This window comes from Oncorhynchus nerka, linkage group LG26 (assembly GCF_034236695.1).
Source record: "Oncorhynchus nerka isolate Pitt River linkage group LG26, Oner_Uvic_2.0, whole genome shotgun sequence".
Classification (NCBI taxonomy): Eukaryota; Metazoa; Chordata; class Actinopteri; order Salmoniformes; family Salmonidae; genus Oncorhynchus; species Oncorhynchus nerka.
This window is the reverse complement of record NC_088421.1, coordinates 15,116,323-15,132,441: the sequence shown is the minus strand read 5'-3', so window position 1 is coordinate 15,132,441 and position 16,119 is coordinate 15,116,323. Positions and strand designations below refer to the sequence as shown.

The 16,119-nt window shown below is 42.7% G+C and overlaps 1 protein-coding gene across 2 annotated transcripts; it reads right to left on the bottom strand.

Annotated features, from left to right (window-relative positions):
* Positions 1-275: 275 nt before the first annotated feature.
* Positions 276-6,149, bottom strand: LOC115109908 (angiopoietin-related protein 2-like). Of its 2 annotated transcripts, XM_029635158.2 has the most exons (8): positions 6,062-6,149; positions 5,737-5,816; positions 4,503-4,984; positions 4,166-4,306; positions 3,786-4,005; positions 1,957-2,150; positions 1,312-1,582; positions 276-1,190 (listed from the first exon to the last, which is right to left on the bottom strand). In XM_029635158.2, exons 3-8 carry the CDS (start codon positions 4,962-4,964, stop codon positions 1,006-1,008), a joined length of 1,473 nt encoding a protein of 490 aa, XP_029491018.1. In that variant the 5' UTR covers positions 4,965-4,984; positions 5,737-5,816; positions 6,062-6,149; the 3' UTR covers positions 276-1,005. The 2 variants fall into 2 exon arrangements, with proteins under 2 accessions (XP_029491018.1, XP_029491019.1); XM_029635159.2 differs by lacking the exon at positions 6,062-6,149 and having other exon boundaries at positions 5,737-6,041.
* Positions 6,150-16,119: the final 9,970 nt, after the last annotated feature.

The window sequence follows — 16,119 nt, the reverse complement described above, 5'->3', positions numbered from 1 at the left end:
TAAATAAACATAAGTATCAAAAGTAAATGTAGTTGCTCAAATATACTTAAGTATCAAAAGTAAAAGTAGAATAATTTCAAATTCCTTATATTAAGCAAAGCTTTTTCCTTATATTAAGCAAACCTTTTTCCTTATATTAAGCAAACCTTTTTCCTTCTACTAAGCAAACCTTTTTCCTTATATTAAGCAAACCTTTTTCCTTATATTAAGCAAACCTTTTTCCTTATATTAAGCACATTCTTTTATTTACCGATAGCCAGCACTCACACATAATTTATAAACAAAGCATTTGTATTTAGTGAGTCTGCCAGATCAGAGGCAGTAGGGATGACCAGGGATTTTCTCTTAATGTGCGTGAATTAGACCATTTTCCTGTCCTGGTAGGCATTAAAATTGTAATGAGTACTTTTGGGTGTCAGGGAAAATGTATGGAGTAAAAAGTATATTATTTTCTTCAAGAATGTAATAAAGTAAAAGTCATCAAAAATATAAATAGTAAAGTACAGATACCCCCAAAAAACGACTTACGTGGTACTTTAAAGTATTTTTTACTTAAGTACTTTACACCACTGCATCAAACCACAACGTCAGTTCTCATTAGCAAAAGAAACGGACTCCTACTTCACCTTGTGGTGTAATCTTCAAACATTTTTTTGCAATTTTTTATCAAATAAATACATTGCAGTTATAAAACAATTCCACATGTTGTGTTGGCATGTCAGTCTAACGCTGTCTTATTAACATACCTGTTTAACATATAAGAACTTCATTAACATCCTTCCTCATCCATGAAGGAACCATAATATTGCTGTGATGCATGATTGACATGTGTATAACACAGGAGGCTGCTGAGGGGAGGACGGCTCATAATAATGGCTGGAACGGAGTGAATGGAATGGCATCAAACACATTTGAAACTATTCCACTCCAGCCATTACCACGAGCCCGTCCTCCCCAATTAAGATGCCACCAACCTCCTGTGGTGTATATCTAATGGGAAGAGGGTTAGGTGGGTTTGATCATCATGGTGACTGTCTTGAGGGAGTAGGAGCCCCCATGGAACTCTGCCCAGTAAACCCCGTCCTGGTAGCGGCTGCGGTAGTGACCCCCTCGATACCACACGCCGTTTAAGTTGGAGTGGGCACACATGTGGTACCACCAGCCCCCCTTCTGGAAGTGGGCACAGTTCCCTAGTGAGGAAATGGAGAGAGAAACCAAATCATCAAGCCAAACCTGGGTGTTCAAACAGGCAGCCATGAAAAGAGCCAGAAATGAAAAGAGAGAGGGTAGTAGAGGTCAGAGTGGATTCACCTGAATAAGCATCCTTATCCTTGTCCAGAGTTGTAAAGGCTTTGTCATTGTGCCAGGACATTGAGTCTCCGGCGTTGCCTTGGTATTCCCCCAGCCTCAGACGGTACCAGTCGCTCTCAGGCTCCAGGCGGAAGCTGTCGTACTCTGCAAACACCTGCCGGCCCTGCCAGTCCTCCATGGCCACACGAAGCTTGTAGTGGGCCTGCTTGGTCAGCCAGTAGAGGTGCTCCAGACCCAGCCAGTACTCTCCATCCAGGTTCCCAAAGCCTTGCTGGGGTGGAGGGGTACAACAGATAGTTTAGGGTTATGTTCACTGTAGCAATAGTTTTCATGATTTCTGTGGTGTTAAACCGTCCTCAACTGAAGGATACTCTTGAGTCTCTGAGCTGTAATACCAGCTGTTTTTCTGGTTTTATAGCCCACTGTGATGGTTGTCAATTACAGTAACTATGCTCCTCATGTTTCATCACATATAATCTGCTGAAATGAAAGGCAAATGGAGGAGGGGAAAGGATTATGGGTCTGCAGTGCACACACTCACTGTGTGTTTTGTATTACAATGGTAATAGCACACTGGCTGATGTCATAACAAGCCCTTGAGTGCTTCACTTTTAGTGGCTCACTGCAAACTGGAGGTGAGAGCACCTTGTACTGCTCCCAGGTCCTGAAGAAGTTGACTGATCCGTCCTGTCTCCTCTGGATGACGGTCCAGCCTCCCTGGGCCTTGGTCTGTTCACACCAGGCCTGCAGAAGCCGGTTGGCGCTCTGTGGACGCAGCAGGTAGATCCCATTGGTGGTCTCGCCCGAGTCCAGCACATGCTGGCAGTCCCTCCAGGGTCCTGAGGGACAGAGATGGTGTAGGTATGTGGCTCACAAAGGCAGTTAGGATTTCGGAACCTGGGTTCAAATAGTCATAATTGTGCTCGATTGAGCCTGTCTGGTGCAATGGAACTAATGGAAGTCCAAACTCCGCCCACCTGCCACTAGGCAGGCTCAACCAACTGCTGGAAATGAGGGAGTGAGTGAGACACGTAATGGAGAGAGTGGTCTGGAATTCTGTTTGTTTTAGAGCCAACAGGGTCACAGATACATGTTTTCTCGATTTGCTTCAGCTTATCTCTTTGCTGCAGAAGACATTCTTTCACAACACATGTTGTATGTCTTATGTCACACTAGAAGAGATAAGCGTACACCGCATGAACGGACGCAGAAAGGCTAAGCATCACCTCTCTCTCACACAGTCCAGACCAGGGGTTATTCATACTGTAACCGTACACTCATTCTATAGACAAGTATCTTCTTGTCACTCATCCCACACACATAAGCTCTGAGTCATGCTCCCTTTATTCTACATTGTAACTGGTGTGAAGTCCACATGCTGCTGCTGCTGCTCAGCTCCACTGGGGGAGGAGCCTGTCCATACAAGGTGGTGTCACACATCTGAATGCTCTGCCTTGTAATCTCACACATTCCAGTGGCTCACACAACGTGCATTGTATGGGGGTATCACCTTGTAATTCAAGGTTACATAGCAATGTCCTAAAGATGGCTGTGATTAGGGTGTGTGTGTGTGTGTGTGTGTGTGTGTGTGTGTGTGTGTGTGTGTGTGTGTGTGTGTGTGTGTGTGTGTGTGTGTGTGTGTGTGTGTGTGTGTGTGTGTGTGTGTGTGTGTGCGTGTGTGTGTGCATGTGTGTGAGAGAGTTTGTTTGGTAAATTAGATTTTTTAGATTCTAATATATTTTTATTTGGAATTCATCCCACTTTCTAAAGAGGAGGTGCTGACAAATCTGGTTATTGGTACCAAATTGTGGATTAGCTACTTTTGATGGTTTATTTCCTAAAAGAGGATTATATTTTGGCCCATTTGATTGTTATTTATAACATATATTATTGATGAATTTGCAAATGTTATATCAAAGTCAAACCTTGTGTGCATGCGTGTGTGTGTGTGTGTGTGTGTGTGTGTGTTACTCATTAACAAAGCCCCTTCTCTACTCTGATAAGAACAGTTGGCAGTTATTAGACATTGTTTAGGCATTCCCAGAGAGATAACAAAGTCCTATCAGCGGGTCAGTGACTCCCCGAGCTTCTGCACAGTGTCTCCTGGAGTGTAAATAACACTGACAAAATACTAACATTGTTTCATACACAAACTCAAGGTCTCAACAGCAAACAATGAAGCATTTGAAGGGCCGAAAGAAAACAGCTTGCTTGTTCTGATTGTTGTCAGAGGTGACAGAAAAACAATATCGAAAAACAATATCGAAACAAAGCAGGAACCAATGAGATATGCAATGTATTGACTGAAATAAAAACAAGGTGTTATAATGTGTGATAACACTGCCCGGGGAAGATACATAGTGTTACTCTTTCACACGGTCTTACAAAGACAGACCTTCATTCCTACATAGACAGTGTTGGTTAAGCTGAAAGCCCCATTGGCAGTTGTAAGCTCTGAGGGTGCAGTGATTTACCTGGGGTCTTAGTGACAGGGAAGCTTATGAAGGGGGCGTCGGTAGGGGTGTCGGCCATGTTGGTGGGGAGCACCTTTGTCCCCTGCAGGGGTTCTCTCTCCTCCTGTGGCTGTAGTGGAGGGGAACCCTGGTCTCTCTGAACATCATTAGCCATCTCCTTGGACTGTGAGCTGTCATTCAGACACCCACTGGACTGGATACTCAGGGGTTCAGAGGTCATCTGTCCAATAAAACACAAATATATGAAGACTTTTGTACAGACCATTGTGGGTACTGTAGTATGTTATGGTGCAACTTTAGCTTCATGGGTCAGGGTCAGTGCTTGAGAAAGGCCCATGATAACAATGCCAGTGGTTTGATAAATACAGAGCTCCCCCTACCTGTGGAGGTGGGGTAGTGTTCTTGGTGGCCTGGCACAGCTTCTCCAGCCGAGCGATGAGCTGACTCTGGTTGCTCATCATGGAGGTGAGGGCTCCATACTTCTTCTCCAGCTCCCTGTAACTAGTGGAGATCTGCAGCATCTGGGATGTTGGTCCACCATGACCGAGCAACAGACAATGGGACAATCAGGGATGTATCAAGGTGCTACATGCCTGTCATCGATAGGTAAAGGATACTAAGACAGTAGAGAGATAGTAGGAGCAGGTATACAGTTATATGATTTTAACTTCCCCCTTATGAACACAGCTGTTCCCACAATGCTCTCTGTCTGATTACCTGTGCGGTGACGTTGAGCAGTAGGTTCTCGACCCGCCTCTGTTCGATCACCTGGTCCTTCCTGTACATGACCTCGTGCAGCAGCTGGGCATAGAGCTGGGCAATGCGGGAGTTCATGCTGCCGCTCTCTTTCCGTAGTGCCCCTACCTCCGTAACCAGGGCCCCCTCCTGTTCTAGCTGGCTCCTCAGCTTCTCCAGCTGTTCCTGCTGACGGCTGAACTCACCCCGCAGAGCCGTTACCTCTGAGTGGTTGGAGGCTCCGGTGGTGGACTCGGTGCTCACGCACAGCGCCCCTTTCAGTTTCTGCTGGGGAATGATAAAGGTGTAGGAGCAGCGGCCTGCTTTTAGCTCTGAGGAGCGGGACGGGCGCTTCTGGGACTCTTCCTTCCGCCCCCCCACCTCAGGCATGACTAGGAGGAGCCCCAGCAACAGAGACAGGCCAATAGTCAGCTGCTTCTCCATCTACCTGTTCAACTGCTCTTCTGTCCGTGGAAATAAGCAGTGATAGAGATTCATTAGCAGATTCCCCCAATAAAACATGATACTCTATATCTAGAACATGTAGAGATGTATTCATTCAGTAAAACTAGCTTTTCCCCATTTCAAACTATAATTGTACACCAACAAGTACATCACAGTCAGACACTGGCCACAAAGATGCAAAATTCCAGGCAATTTCAGTGAAAAGCAGAGCATGTAAAAGTGGCACCACAATATCTAAGATGCAGCTCAGACTGTCTTCAAGCCTTGACAGCCCACCAGATGTTCCCCTGGAAGGTGAAAGTACACTTAACCCTGTCTGCCTGGCTGGAGTTTATTAGCAAGTCAACACTGGGGTGACGATGTTCAACAAAACCCAGTCAGAGTCAACTCACACTTCCATCCCATTGGTCAACACAATCCTTTCAGGGTCAACTCTGGCTACCACCATTGTCAACACCATAACCACCATTATCACCTCAACATTGACACAATACACTATATTTGCAGGGGTCACTACTCCTCAACCTCAGTGAAACACATTATTGGTACCAACAAGTTTCTGTAAGTAAACTGGAATACCAAAGAAAAAGAATACATCACATGATTGCCAAATGGTAGTGTCAGAAGCCCTGTACCATATCGCCAAACATTAACCATTGATCATCTATCATTATAATAGCAGCACTATTCTTATTCAATCTGAAAGGTGATCCTACCTTTGTAACTTTTAAAGTGAGGGAGCATGACTTACCTCAGTCCTATTCAGAGGTATAGAGTCAGTTGGCAAACTCCGTCAGCTGTGTTCCTGTGCGTATCCCAGAATCCTGAGCTCTAATGGGTACAGAATGTACTTCTTTAAAGCATCCTCATCTAGAATCCAGATGACAGGACTAACGGACCTTTCCTTAGCATTGCCTCAGAATGGTCTACTGCCGCAGAATTGCCTCCCAATGAGAAAGTCCACCGTTGTGGCTGTAGCATGCAGCCCGGCGACCCTTTTTCCTAGTGTGTCTCAGGCAGACCAGAGAGACTGAGCTACAGCAAGAAAGACTCAAGGGAGAAAGAGAACTACTCACCAAACTGACACACAACATTTTTTCAGCAGCAAGACCTCCCCCTCACTTCATCCCTGTCACAGGCCATCTAAACAAAGAGAGACATAATTACAAACTACCCGAATGACACCCCCCCTGTCTCTCCCCTCCCATCCTCTCAACTCAGCTGCCTCTGGCCCTCAGTGCAGGCCCGTTGCCTACCCTTCAGCCTCACAAAGCCCTGACCTCAATCCCATAGAAAATTTGTGGGCAGAACTGAAAAAGCGTGTGCGAGCAAGGAGGCCTACAAACCTGACTCAGTTACACCAGCTATGTCAGGAGGAATGGGCCAAAATTCAACCAACTTATTGTGGGAAGCTTGTGGAAGGCTACCCGAAACATTTGACCCAAGTTAAACCATTTAAAGGCAATGCTATCAAATACTAATTGAGTGTATGTAAACTTCTGACCCACTGGGAATGTGATGAAAGATATAAAAGCTGAAATAAATCATTCTCTCTACTATTATTCTGACATTTCACATTCTTAAAATAAAGTGGTGATCCTAACTGACCTAAAACAGGGAATCTTCACTAGGATTAAATGTCAGCCAATTTATTTGGCTAAGGTGTATGTAAACGTCTGACTTCAACTGTATGTACTGTACATATAGGTAGGGGTAAAGTTACTAGGCAACAGGATAGACAGTAGCATCAGCGTATGTGGTGAATGTGAAAGTGTGTGTGTGGCATCAGTATGCATGTGTGTGGTGTCAGTATACATGTGTGTACATGTTATGTGTGTGTGGACGTATGTAGTGTGTTTGTGTGTGTGTGTGTGTGTGTGTGTGTGTTTTGGTCACCTACAAACAAGCAAGATTTCTGGCTCTCACAGACCTGTAACTTCTTCTTTAAGAGGCTCCTCTGTCCTCCACTCGTTACCTGTATTAATGGCACCTGTTTGAACTTATTATCAGTATAAAAGACACCTGTCCACAACCTCAAACAGTCACACTCCAAACTCCACTATGGCCAAGACCAAAGAGCTGTCAAAGGACACCAGAAACAAAATGTAGACCTGCACCAGGCTGGGAAGACTGAATCTGCAATAGGTAAGCAGCTTGGTTTGAAGAAATCAACTGTGGGAGCAATTATTAGGAAATGGAAGACATACAAGACCACTGATAATCTCCCTCGATATGGGGCTCCACGCAAGATCGCACCCCGTGGGGTCAAAATGATCACAAGAACGGTGAGCTAAAATCCCAGAACCACACGGTGGGACCTAGTGAATGACCTGCAGAGAGCTGGGACCAAAGTAACAAAGCCTACCATCAGTAACACACTACGCCGCCAGGGACTCAAATCTTGCAGTGCCAGACGTGTCCCCCTGCTTAAGCCAGTACATGTCCAGGGCCGTCTGAAGTTTGCTAGAGAGCATTTGGATGATCCAGAAGAAGATTGGGAGAATGTCCTATGGTCAGATGAAACCAAAATAGAACTTTTTGGTAAAAACTCAACTCGTCGTGTTTGGAGGACAAAGAATGCTGAGTTGCATCCAAAGAAAACCATACCTACTGTGAAGCATGGGGGTGGAAACATCATGCTTTGGGGCTGTTTTTCTGCAAAGAGACCAGGACGACTGATCCGTGTAAAGGAAAGAATGAATGGGGCCATTTTATCGTGAGATTTTGAGTGAAAACCTACTTCCATCAGCAAGGGCATTGAAGATGAAACGTGGCTGGGTCTTTCAGCATGACAATGATCCCAAACACACCGCCCGGGCAACGAAGGAGTGGCTTCGTAAGAAGCATTTCAAGGTCCTGGAGTGGCCTAGCCAGTCTCCAGATCTCAACCCCATAGAAAATCTTTGGAGGGAGTTGAAAGTCCGTGTTGCCCAGCAACAGCCCCAAAACATCACTGCTCTAGAGGAGATCTGCATGGAGGAATGGGCCAAAATACCAGAAACAGTGTGTGAAAACCTTGTGAAGACTTACAGAAAATGTTTGACCTCTGTCATTGCCAACAAGGGGTATATAACAAAGTATTGAGATAAACTTTTGTTATTGACCAAATACTTATTTTCCACCTCTCTCATCTTTTTAAGTGGGAGAACTTGCACAATTGGTGGCTGACTAAATACTTTTTTGCCCCACTGTATATACTGTAATCTAGTCAAGGCCTGTCCTATTTAATTATTGCTGTACATATACTATTCTATACTACGTATTCTTCAGATATACAAAATATTCGATCTATATACTGTCCATAATGTCTATACATCCCAGTATATATATACAGTACAAGTCAAAAGTTTGGACATACCTACTCATTGAAGGGTTTTTCTTTATTTTGACTATTTTCTACATTGTAGAATAGTAGTGAATACATGAACGCTATGAAATAACACAAAAAAAGTGTTTAAAAAAGTGTTAAAGTGTTAAACAAATAAATATATATTTCAAAGTAGCCACCCTTTGCATTGATGACAGCTTTGCACACTATTGGCATTCTCTCAACCAGCTTCATGAGGTAGTCACCTGGAATGCATTTCAATTAACAGGTGTGCATTGTTGAAAGTTAGATTGTGGAATTTCTTTCCTTCTTAATTTGAGCTAACCAGTTGTGTTGTAACAAGGTAGGGGTGATATACAGAAGATAGCCCTATTTGGTAAAAGCCCAAGTTCATATAATGGCAAGAATAGCTCAAATAAGCAAAGAGAAACAATAGTCCATCATTACTTTAAGACATAATGGTCAGTCAATACCAATATTAAGAAGAGACTTGCTTGGGCCAAGAAACACAGTGGAAATCTGTCCTTTGGTCTGATGAGTCCAAATTGGAGATTTTTGGTTCCAACCGCCGTATCTTTGTGAGACACAGAGTAGGTGAACGGATTATCTCCGCATGTGCTGTTCCCAAGCATGGAGGAGGAGGTGTGATGGTGTGGGGGTGCTTTGATGGTGACACTGTCTGTGATTTCTTTAGAATTCTGCATTCTGCATTTTGCAGCAATACGACATCTCATCTGGTTTGCGCTTAGTGGGACTCTCATTTGTTTTTCAACAGGACAATGACCCAAAACATACCTCCAGGCTGTGTAAGGGCTATTTGACCAAGGAGAGTGATAGAGTGCTGCATCAGATGACCTGGCCTCCACAAGCACCCGACCTCAACCCAATTGAGAAGGTTTGGGATGAGTAGGACCGCAGAGTGAAGGAAAAGCAGCCAACAAGTGCTCAGCAAATGTGGGAACTCCTTCAAGGCTGTTGGAAAAGCATTCCTCATGAAGCTGGTTGAGAGAATGCCAAGAGTGTGCAAAGCAGCCATCAAGGCAAAGGGTGGCTACTTTGAAGTATCTAAAATATATTTCGATTTATTTAAATTTGTTTTGGTTACTACATGATTACATATATGATTATTTCATAGTTTTGATGCCTTCACTATTATTCTACAATGCAGGAAATAGTACAAATAAATAAAAAACTTTTAATGAGTAGCTGTATCCAAACTTTTGACTGGTACTGTATATATATATTTTTTAAATATTTTTTTTATACTCCAGACTCCAACATTGCTCGTCCTAATATTTCTATATTTCTTAACTCCATTCTTTAACTTTTTAGATTTGTGTGTATTGTTGTGTATTGTTAGATATTACTGGACTAGTGGAGCTAGAAACACAAGCATTTCGCTACAGCCACAATAACATCTGCTAAATACACTACATGACGAAAGGTATGTGGACATCTGCTCGTTGAACATATCATTCCAAAATCATGGTTATTAATATGAAGTTGGTCTCCCCTTTGCTGCTTTAACAGCCTCCACTCCTCTGGGAGGGCTTTCCACTAGATGTTGGAACTTTGCTGCGGGGACTTGCTTCCATTCAGCCACGAGCATTAGTGAGGTTGGGCACTGATGTTGGGCGATTAGGCCTGGAAAAGAACTTCCCCAAAATGTTTCCACAAAGTTGGAAGCACAGAATCATCTAGAATGTAATTGTATGCTGTAGCGTTAAAGATTTCCCTTCACTGGAACTAAGGGGCCGGTCCCGAACCATGAAAAACAGCCCCAGACCATTATTCCTCCTTAACCAAACTTTACAGATGGCACTATGCATTGGGGCAGGTAGCGTTCTCCTGGAATCCACCAAACCTACATTAATCCGTCGGACTGCCAGATGAGTGATTGATCACTCCAGAGAATGCGCTTCCACTGCTCCAGAGTCCAATGGTGGAGAGCTCCAGCCCAAGCTCGGCATTGCGCATGGTGATCTTAGGCCTGTGTGCGACTGCTCTGCCAGGAAAACCCATTTCATGAAGCTCCCGACGAACAGTTATTGTGCTGAAATTGCTTCCAGAGGCAGTTTTGGACTCGGTAGTGAGCAGTGGTGTAAAGTACGTAAGTACGTAAAGTACTACTTAAGTCGTTTTTAGGGGGTATCTGTACTTTACTTTACTCTTTAAATGTTGGACAACTTTTACTTTTACTTCAGTACATTCCTAAAGAAAATAAAATACATTTTACTCCATACATTTTTTCTGACACCCAAAAAGTACTCGTTACTCCTTTCCCTTTACATTTTGAATACTTAGCAGTTGTCACGACTTCCACCGAAGTCTTCCACCGAAGTCGGTCCCTCTCCTTGTTCGGGCGGCGTTCGGCGGTCAAAGTCACCGGCCTTCTAGCCATCACCGATCCACTTTTCATTTTCCATTTGTTTTGTCTTTGTTTTCTACACACCTGGTTTCAATTCCCCCCATTACATGTTCATTATTTAACCCTCTGGTTTCCCCCATGTTTGTGTGCATGTTTGTTTTATTGTAAGGCTGTATTCTAACGGCTGATATTATTGTTGCCGGGTTTTGTTGTTACGCCCGTTTATTTCGTGGTACCGGTATTTTTCCAGCACCATAGTATTGTGTTTGTACGGGTGTTTTCTTGAATTAAATACCTTGTCCACGCATCTCAGCTCTCCTGCGCCTGACTCCTTTCACCAGTTACCTACAGCCTTGACAGCAGTACAGGAAACTGGTCCAATTCACACACTTATCAAGAGCAAATCCCTGGTCATCCCTACTGCATCTGATCTGGCAGACTCACTAATCACAAATGCTTAGTTTGTAAATTATGTCTGAGTGTTGGAGTGTGTCCCTGGCTATCTGTAAATACAAAAAACAAGAAAATCATGCTGTGTTGTTTGCTTAATAAGGAATTTGAAATAATTTATACTTTTACTTTTGATACTTAAATATATTTTAGCAATTACATTTACTTTTGATACTTAAGTATATTTAAAACCAAATACTTCTATACTTTTACTCAAGTAGTATTTTACTGGGGGACTTTCACTTTTACTTGAGTCCTTTTCTATTAAGGTATCTTTACTTTTTCACAAGTATAACAATTGGGTACTTTTTCCATCACTGATTTTGAGGGGAACATTATGTAATTAATGTGTAATTATACAGTACGTCATCCACCCTGACAACCTGGCCGTAATTTTAAAGATTCTGGAAGCACCAGCCAAGCGAAAAAATGAACACACTATTACTCCACAGAGTATGTGTAATATCTGTATAAGTGTAACGTAATTACTAGGTGTTACACAGGATTTAGCCAGTTAAAATTAAGTGTATCTTGAGATGTACTTACTTTTAATTATTGTGTACCTACAAAGTACGTTACCCATTCTGACAATGTAATCATTATCCAAGTGGGACAATAAACACACTAATACACCACAGAGTATAACTATATCTGCAATATCTGCATAAGTACAAGGATGTCACTAATTGTTACACAGGATGTAGCTATTAAAAGTGATGTGTAACTTTATAGTTACCGATAAGCAATTTCGATATTACAAATTACTCTTTACCAAGTGAAAATACCTACAAACAACAGATGAGCTTCTACTTTAGTCAACTTTATTGCAACATGTAAAAAGACCTTACATTACTTACAAAATAATAAGGATTTCTATTGTTAGATTCCTAATTTGATTAATTATATTAAACAAAGATATAGGCCTACTCAATAACATAAAAATAACAATTCTAGTGGTGACTCAAATCGAGTCAAATTTTATTGGTCGCATACACATACACTATACAATAGTAGGTGGACACCCCTTTAAATTAGTGGATTCGGCCACAAACGTTGCTGACAGGTGCATAAAATCGAGCGCACTGCCATGCAATCTCCATAGACAAACATTGGCAGTAGAATGAACTTACTGAAGATATCAGTGACTTTCAACCATCATAGGAAACCATCTTCCCAACAAGTCAGTTTGTAAGTTAAATATTAAGGCGCTAACCAACAGTGCAAAAAAGGTATTAGGTGAAGAATAGGTAAGTAAAGAAATAAAAACAACAGTAAGCGGGGCTATATACAGGCACCGGTTAGTTGGGCTGATTGAGGTAGTATGTACATGTAGATATGGTTAAAGTGACTATGCATATACAGTGGGGCAAAAAAGTATTTAGTCAGCCACCAATTGTGCAAGTTCTCCCACTTAAAAAGATGAGAGAGGCCTGTAATTTATCATAGGTACACTTCAACTATGACAGACAAAATGAGAAAACAAAATCCAGAAAATCACATTGTAGGATTTTTTATGAATTTATTTGCAAATTATGGTGGAAAATAAATATTTGGTCAATAACAAACGTTTATCTCAATACTTTGTTATATACCCTTTGTTGACAATGACAGAGGTCAAACATCTTCACAAGGTTTTCACACACTGTTGCTGGTATTTTGGCCCATTCCTCCATGCAGATCTCCTCTAGAGCAGTGATGTTTTGGGGCTGTTGCTGGGCAACACAGACTTTCAACTCCTTCCGAAGATCTTCTATGGGGTTGAGATCTGAAGACTGGCTAGGCCACTCCAGGACCTTGAAATGCTTCTTACGAAGCCACTCCTTCGTTACCCGGGCGGTGTGTTTGGGATCATTGTCATGCTGAAAGACCCAGCCACGTTTCATCTTCAATGCCCTTGCTGATGGAAGGAGGTTTTCACTCAAAATCTCACGATACATGGCCCCATTCATTCTTTCCTTTACACGGATCAGTCGTCCTGGTCCCTTTGCAGAAAAACAGCCCCAAAGCATGATGTTTCCACCCCCATGCTTCACAGTAGGTATGGTTTTCTTTGGATGCAACTCGGCATTCTTTGTCCTCCAAACACGACGAGTTGAGTTTTTACCAAAAAGTTATATTTTGGTTTCATCTGACCATATGACATTCCCCCAATCCTCTTCTGGATCCTCCAAATGCTCTCTAGCAAACTTCAGACGGGCCTGGACATGTACTGGCTTAAGCAGGGGGACACGTCTGGCACTGCAGGATTTGAGTCCCTGGCGGCGTAGTGTGTTACTGATGGTAGGCTTTGTTACTTTGGTCCCAGCTCTCTGCAGGTCATTCACTAGGTCCCCCCGTGTGGTTCTGGGATTTTTGCTCACCGTTCTTGTGCTCATTTTGACCCCACTGGGTGAGATCTTGCGTGGAGCCCCAGATCGAGGGAGATTATCAGTGGTCTTGTTTGTCTTCCATTTCCTAATAATTGCTTCCACAGTTGATTTCTTCAAACCAAGCTGCTTACCTATTGCAGATTCAGTCTTTCCAGCCTGGTGCAGGTCTACAATTTTGTTTCTGGTGTCCTTTGACAGCTCTTTGGTCTTGGCCATAGTGGAGTTTGGAGTGTGACTGTTTGAGGTTGTGGACAGGTGTCTTTTATACTGATAACAAGTTCAAACAGGTGCCATTAATACAGGTAACGAGTGGAGGACAGAGGAGCCTCTTAAAGAAGAAGTTACAGGTCTGTGAGAGCCAGAAATCTTGCTTGTTTGTAGGTGACCAAATACTTATTTTCCACCATAATTTGCAAATAAATTCATAAAAAATCCTACAATGTGATTTTCTGGATTTATTTTTTCATTTTGTTCGTCATAGTTGAAGTGTACCTATGATGAAAATTACAGGCCTCTCTCATCTTTTTAAGTGGGAGAACTTGCACAATTGGTGGCTGACTAAATACTTTTTTGCCCCACTGTATGATAAACAGAGAGTAGCAGTAGCGTAAAAGAGGGGTTGGTGGGTGGCAGGTGGCGGGACACAATGCAGATAGCCTGGTTAGCCAATGTGCAGGGGCACTGGTTGGTCGGGCCAATTGAGGTAGTATGTACATGAATGTATAATTAAAGTGACTATGCATATATGATAAACAGAGAGTAGCAGCAGCGTAAAAGAGGGGTTGGGGGGGCACACAATGCAAATAGTCCAGGTAGCCATTTGATTATGGCTTGGGTGTAAAAACTGTTGAGGAGCCTTTTGTCCTAGACTTGGGACTAGGTACCGCTTGCCATGCGGTAGTAGAGAGAACAGTCTATGACTGAGGTGGCTGGGGTCTTTGACTATTTTTAGGGCATTCTTCTGACACCGCCTGGTGTAGAGGTCCTGGATGGCAGGCAGCTTCGCCCCAGTGATGTACTGGGCCGCACGCACTACCCTCCGTAGTGCCTTGCGGTCGGAGGCCGAACAATTGCCGTACCAGGCAGTGATGCAACCAGTCAGGATGCTCTTATCTTCTTACTTGGATGGTATAAGGAGATTCAGGTTTTCATAATGGCTAGCGTAAACATTAATTATACATTATTTTTGTATTATAATCTGGGATGACACCCATATGGTAGACCCCAGTCAGTGAGGTTAACTTATATATAACTGTCACGCCATGATCTGTTTCACCTGTCTTGTGCTAGTCTCCACCCTCCACCAGGTGTCTCCCATTTGTCCCCATTATCTTCTGTGTATTTATACCTGCGTTTTCTGTTTGTCTGTTGCCAGTTTGTCTTGTCCCATCAAATCCTAACCACATATTCCCATGCTCTAGTTGTTGTGTTTCCTAGTCTCCCCAGTTCTGCCCTTTCTGCCTGTCCTGATCCTGCCTGCCGTCCTGAACCTGCCGTCGTGTTCCTGCCTGACTCTGATTTGGAATATGACTCTTTGCCTGCCTTGACCTACCTTTTGCCTGCCCCTTGTACTATAATAAACTCTGAGACTCGTACCATCTGCCTCCTGTGTCTGCATCTGGGTCTTAGCCTGAGCCATGATATAACATGTTTTTATAAACTCAACCAAGTTAACCCAGATGGTACACTTTGGGGGCAAGTGCTAGCAACAACATTGAGTGGAGCAGCTTCTATCTCAACGCCATCAGACTGTTAAATAGCTATCACTTTTCTGCTTCCACCCAGTTATACATAGACTTGAAATCACTGGCCACTTTAATAATGGAACACAAGTCACTTTAATAATGTTTACATAGTTTTGCTTTACTCCTCTCATATGTATATACTACGTTCTATTCTACTGTATTTTAGTCTATGCCACTCAGACATTGCTCGTCCTAATATTAATATATTCCTTAATTCCATTCTTTTACTTTTAGGTTTGTGTGTATTGTTATGAATTGTTAGATATTACTGCACTGTTGGAGCTAGAAACAAGCATTTCGTACACCCGCAATAACATCTGCTAAACATGTGTATGTGACCAATAACATTTGATTTTGAGATTTCGAAGGGTGTGGATTGACAGGTTGGTAATTAGAGCCTATTGAGCATCTAATTTGTATAATCTCGGACACCCAGCGCATCTGTCCACAAGAGATACGACCTTGTGACAGTTATTACTGAATCGGATGCAGTTTAGAAGAAACTAAATACTAAATTGGTGAATTGAAACACTAAATTGTTGAATTTAGTGGAAACTTGCCCCTTTGTAACAAACATGGTAACAAGCATTTGTTGTTACACCTCTGTAATTACAGAATGAAATGACCACCAGTTACATGTTATTACAGTGTAACTATGAGTTATTACAATTAACTACACTACCTGTTACATGTCATTACACTGTAATAATGAAGTTTTACCTTTTGGACTTCATATTGCAAATGTTCTTCAAATTCCTCTAGCAACACCAGGTAGGTTGCCAAATATACATACTGGAAGCTGAAAACAAAAGTTTGGTTAGGCATTTGAATAAGACGAACGTTTTTCAATGTGACACACAACGCGCCTGCGCAG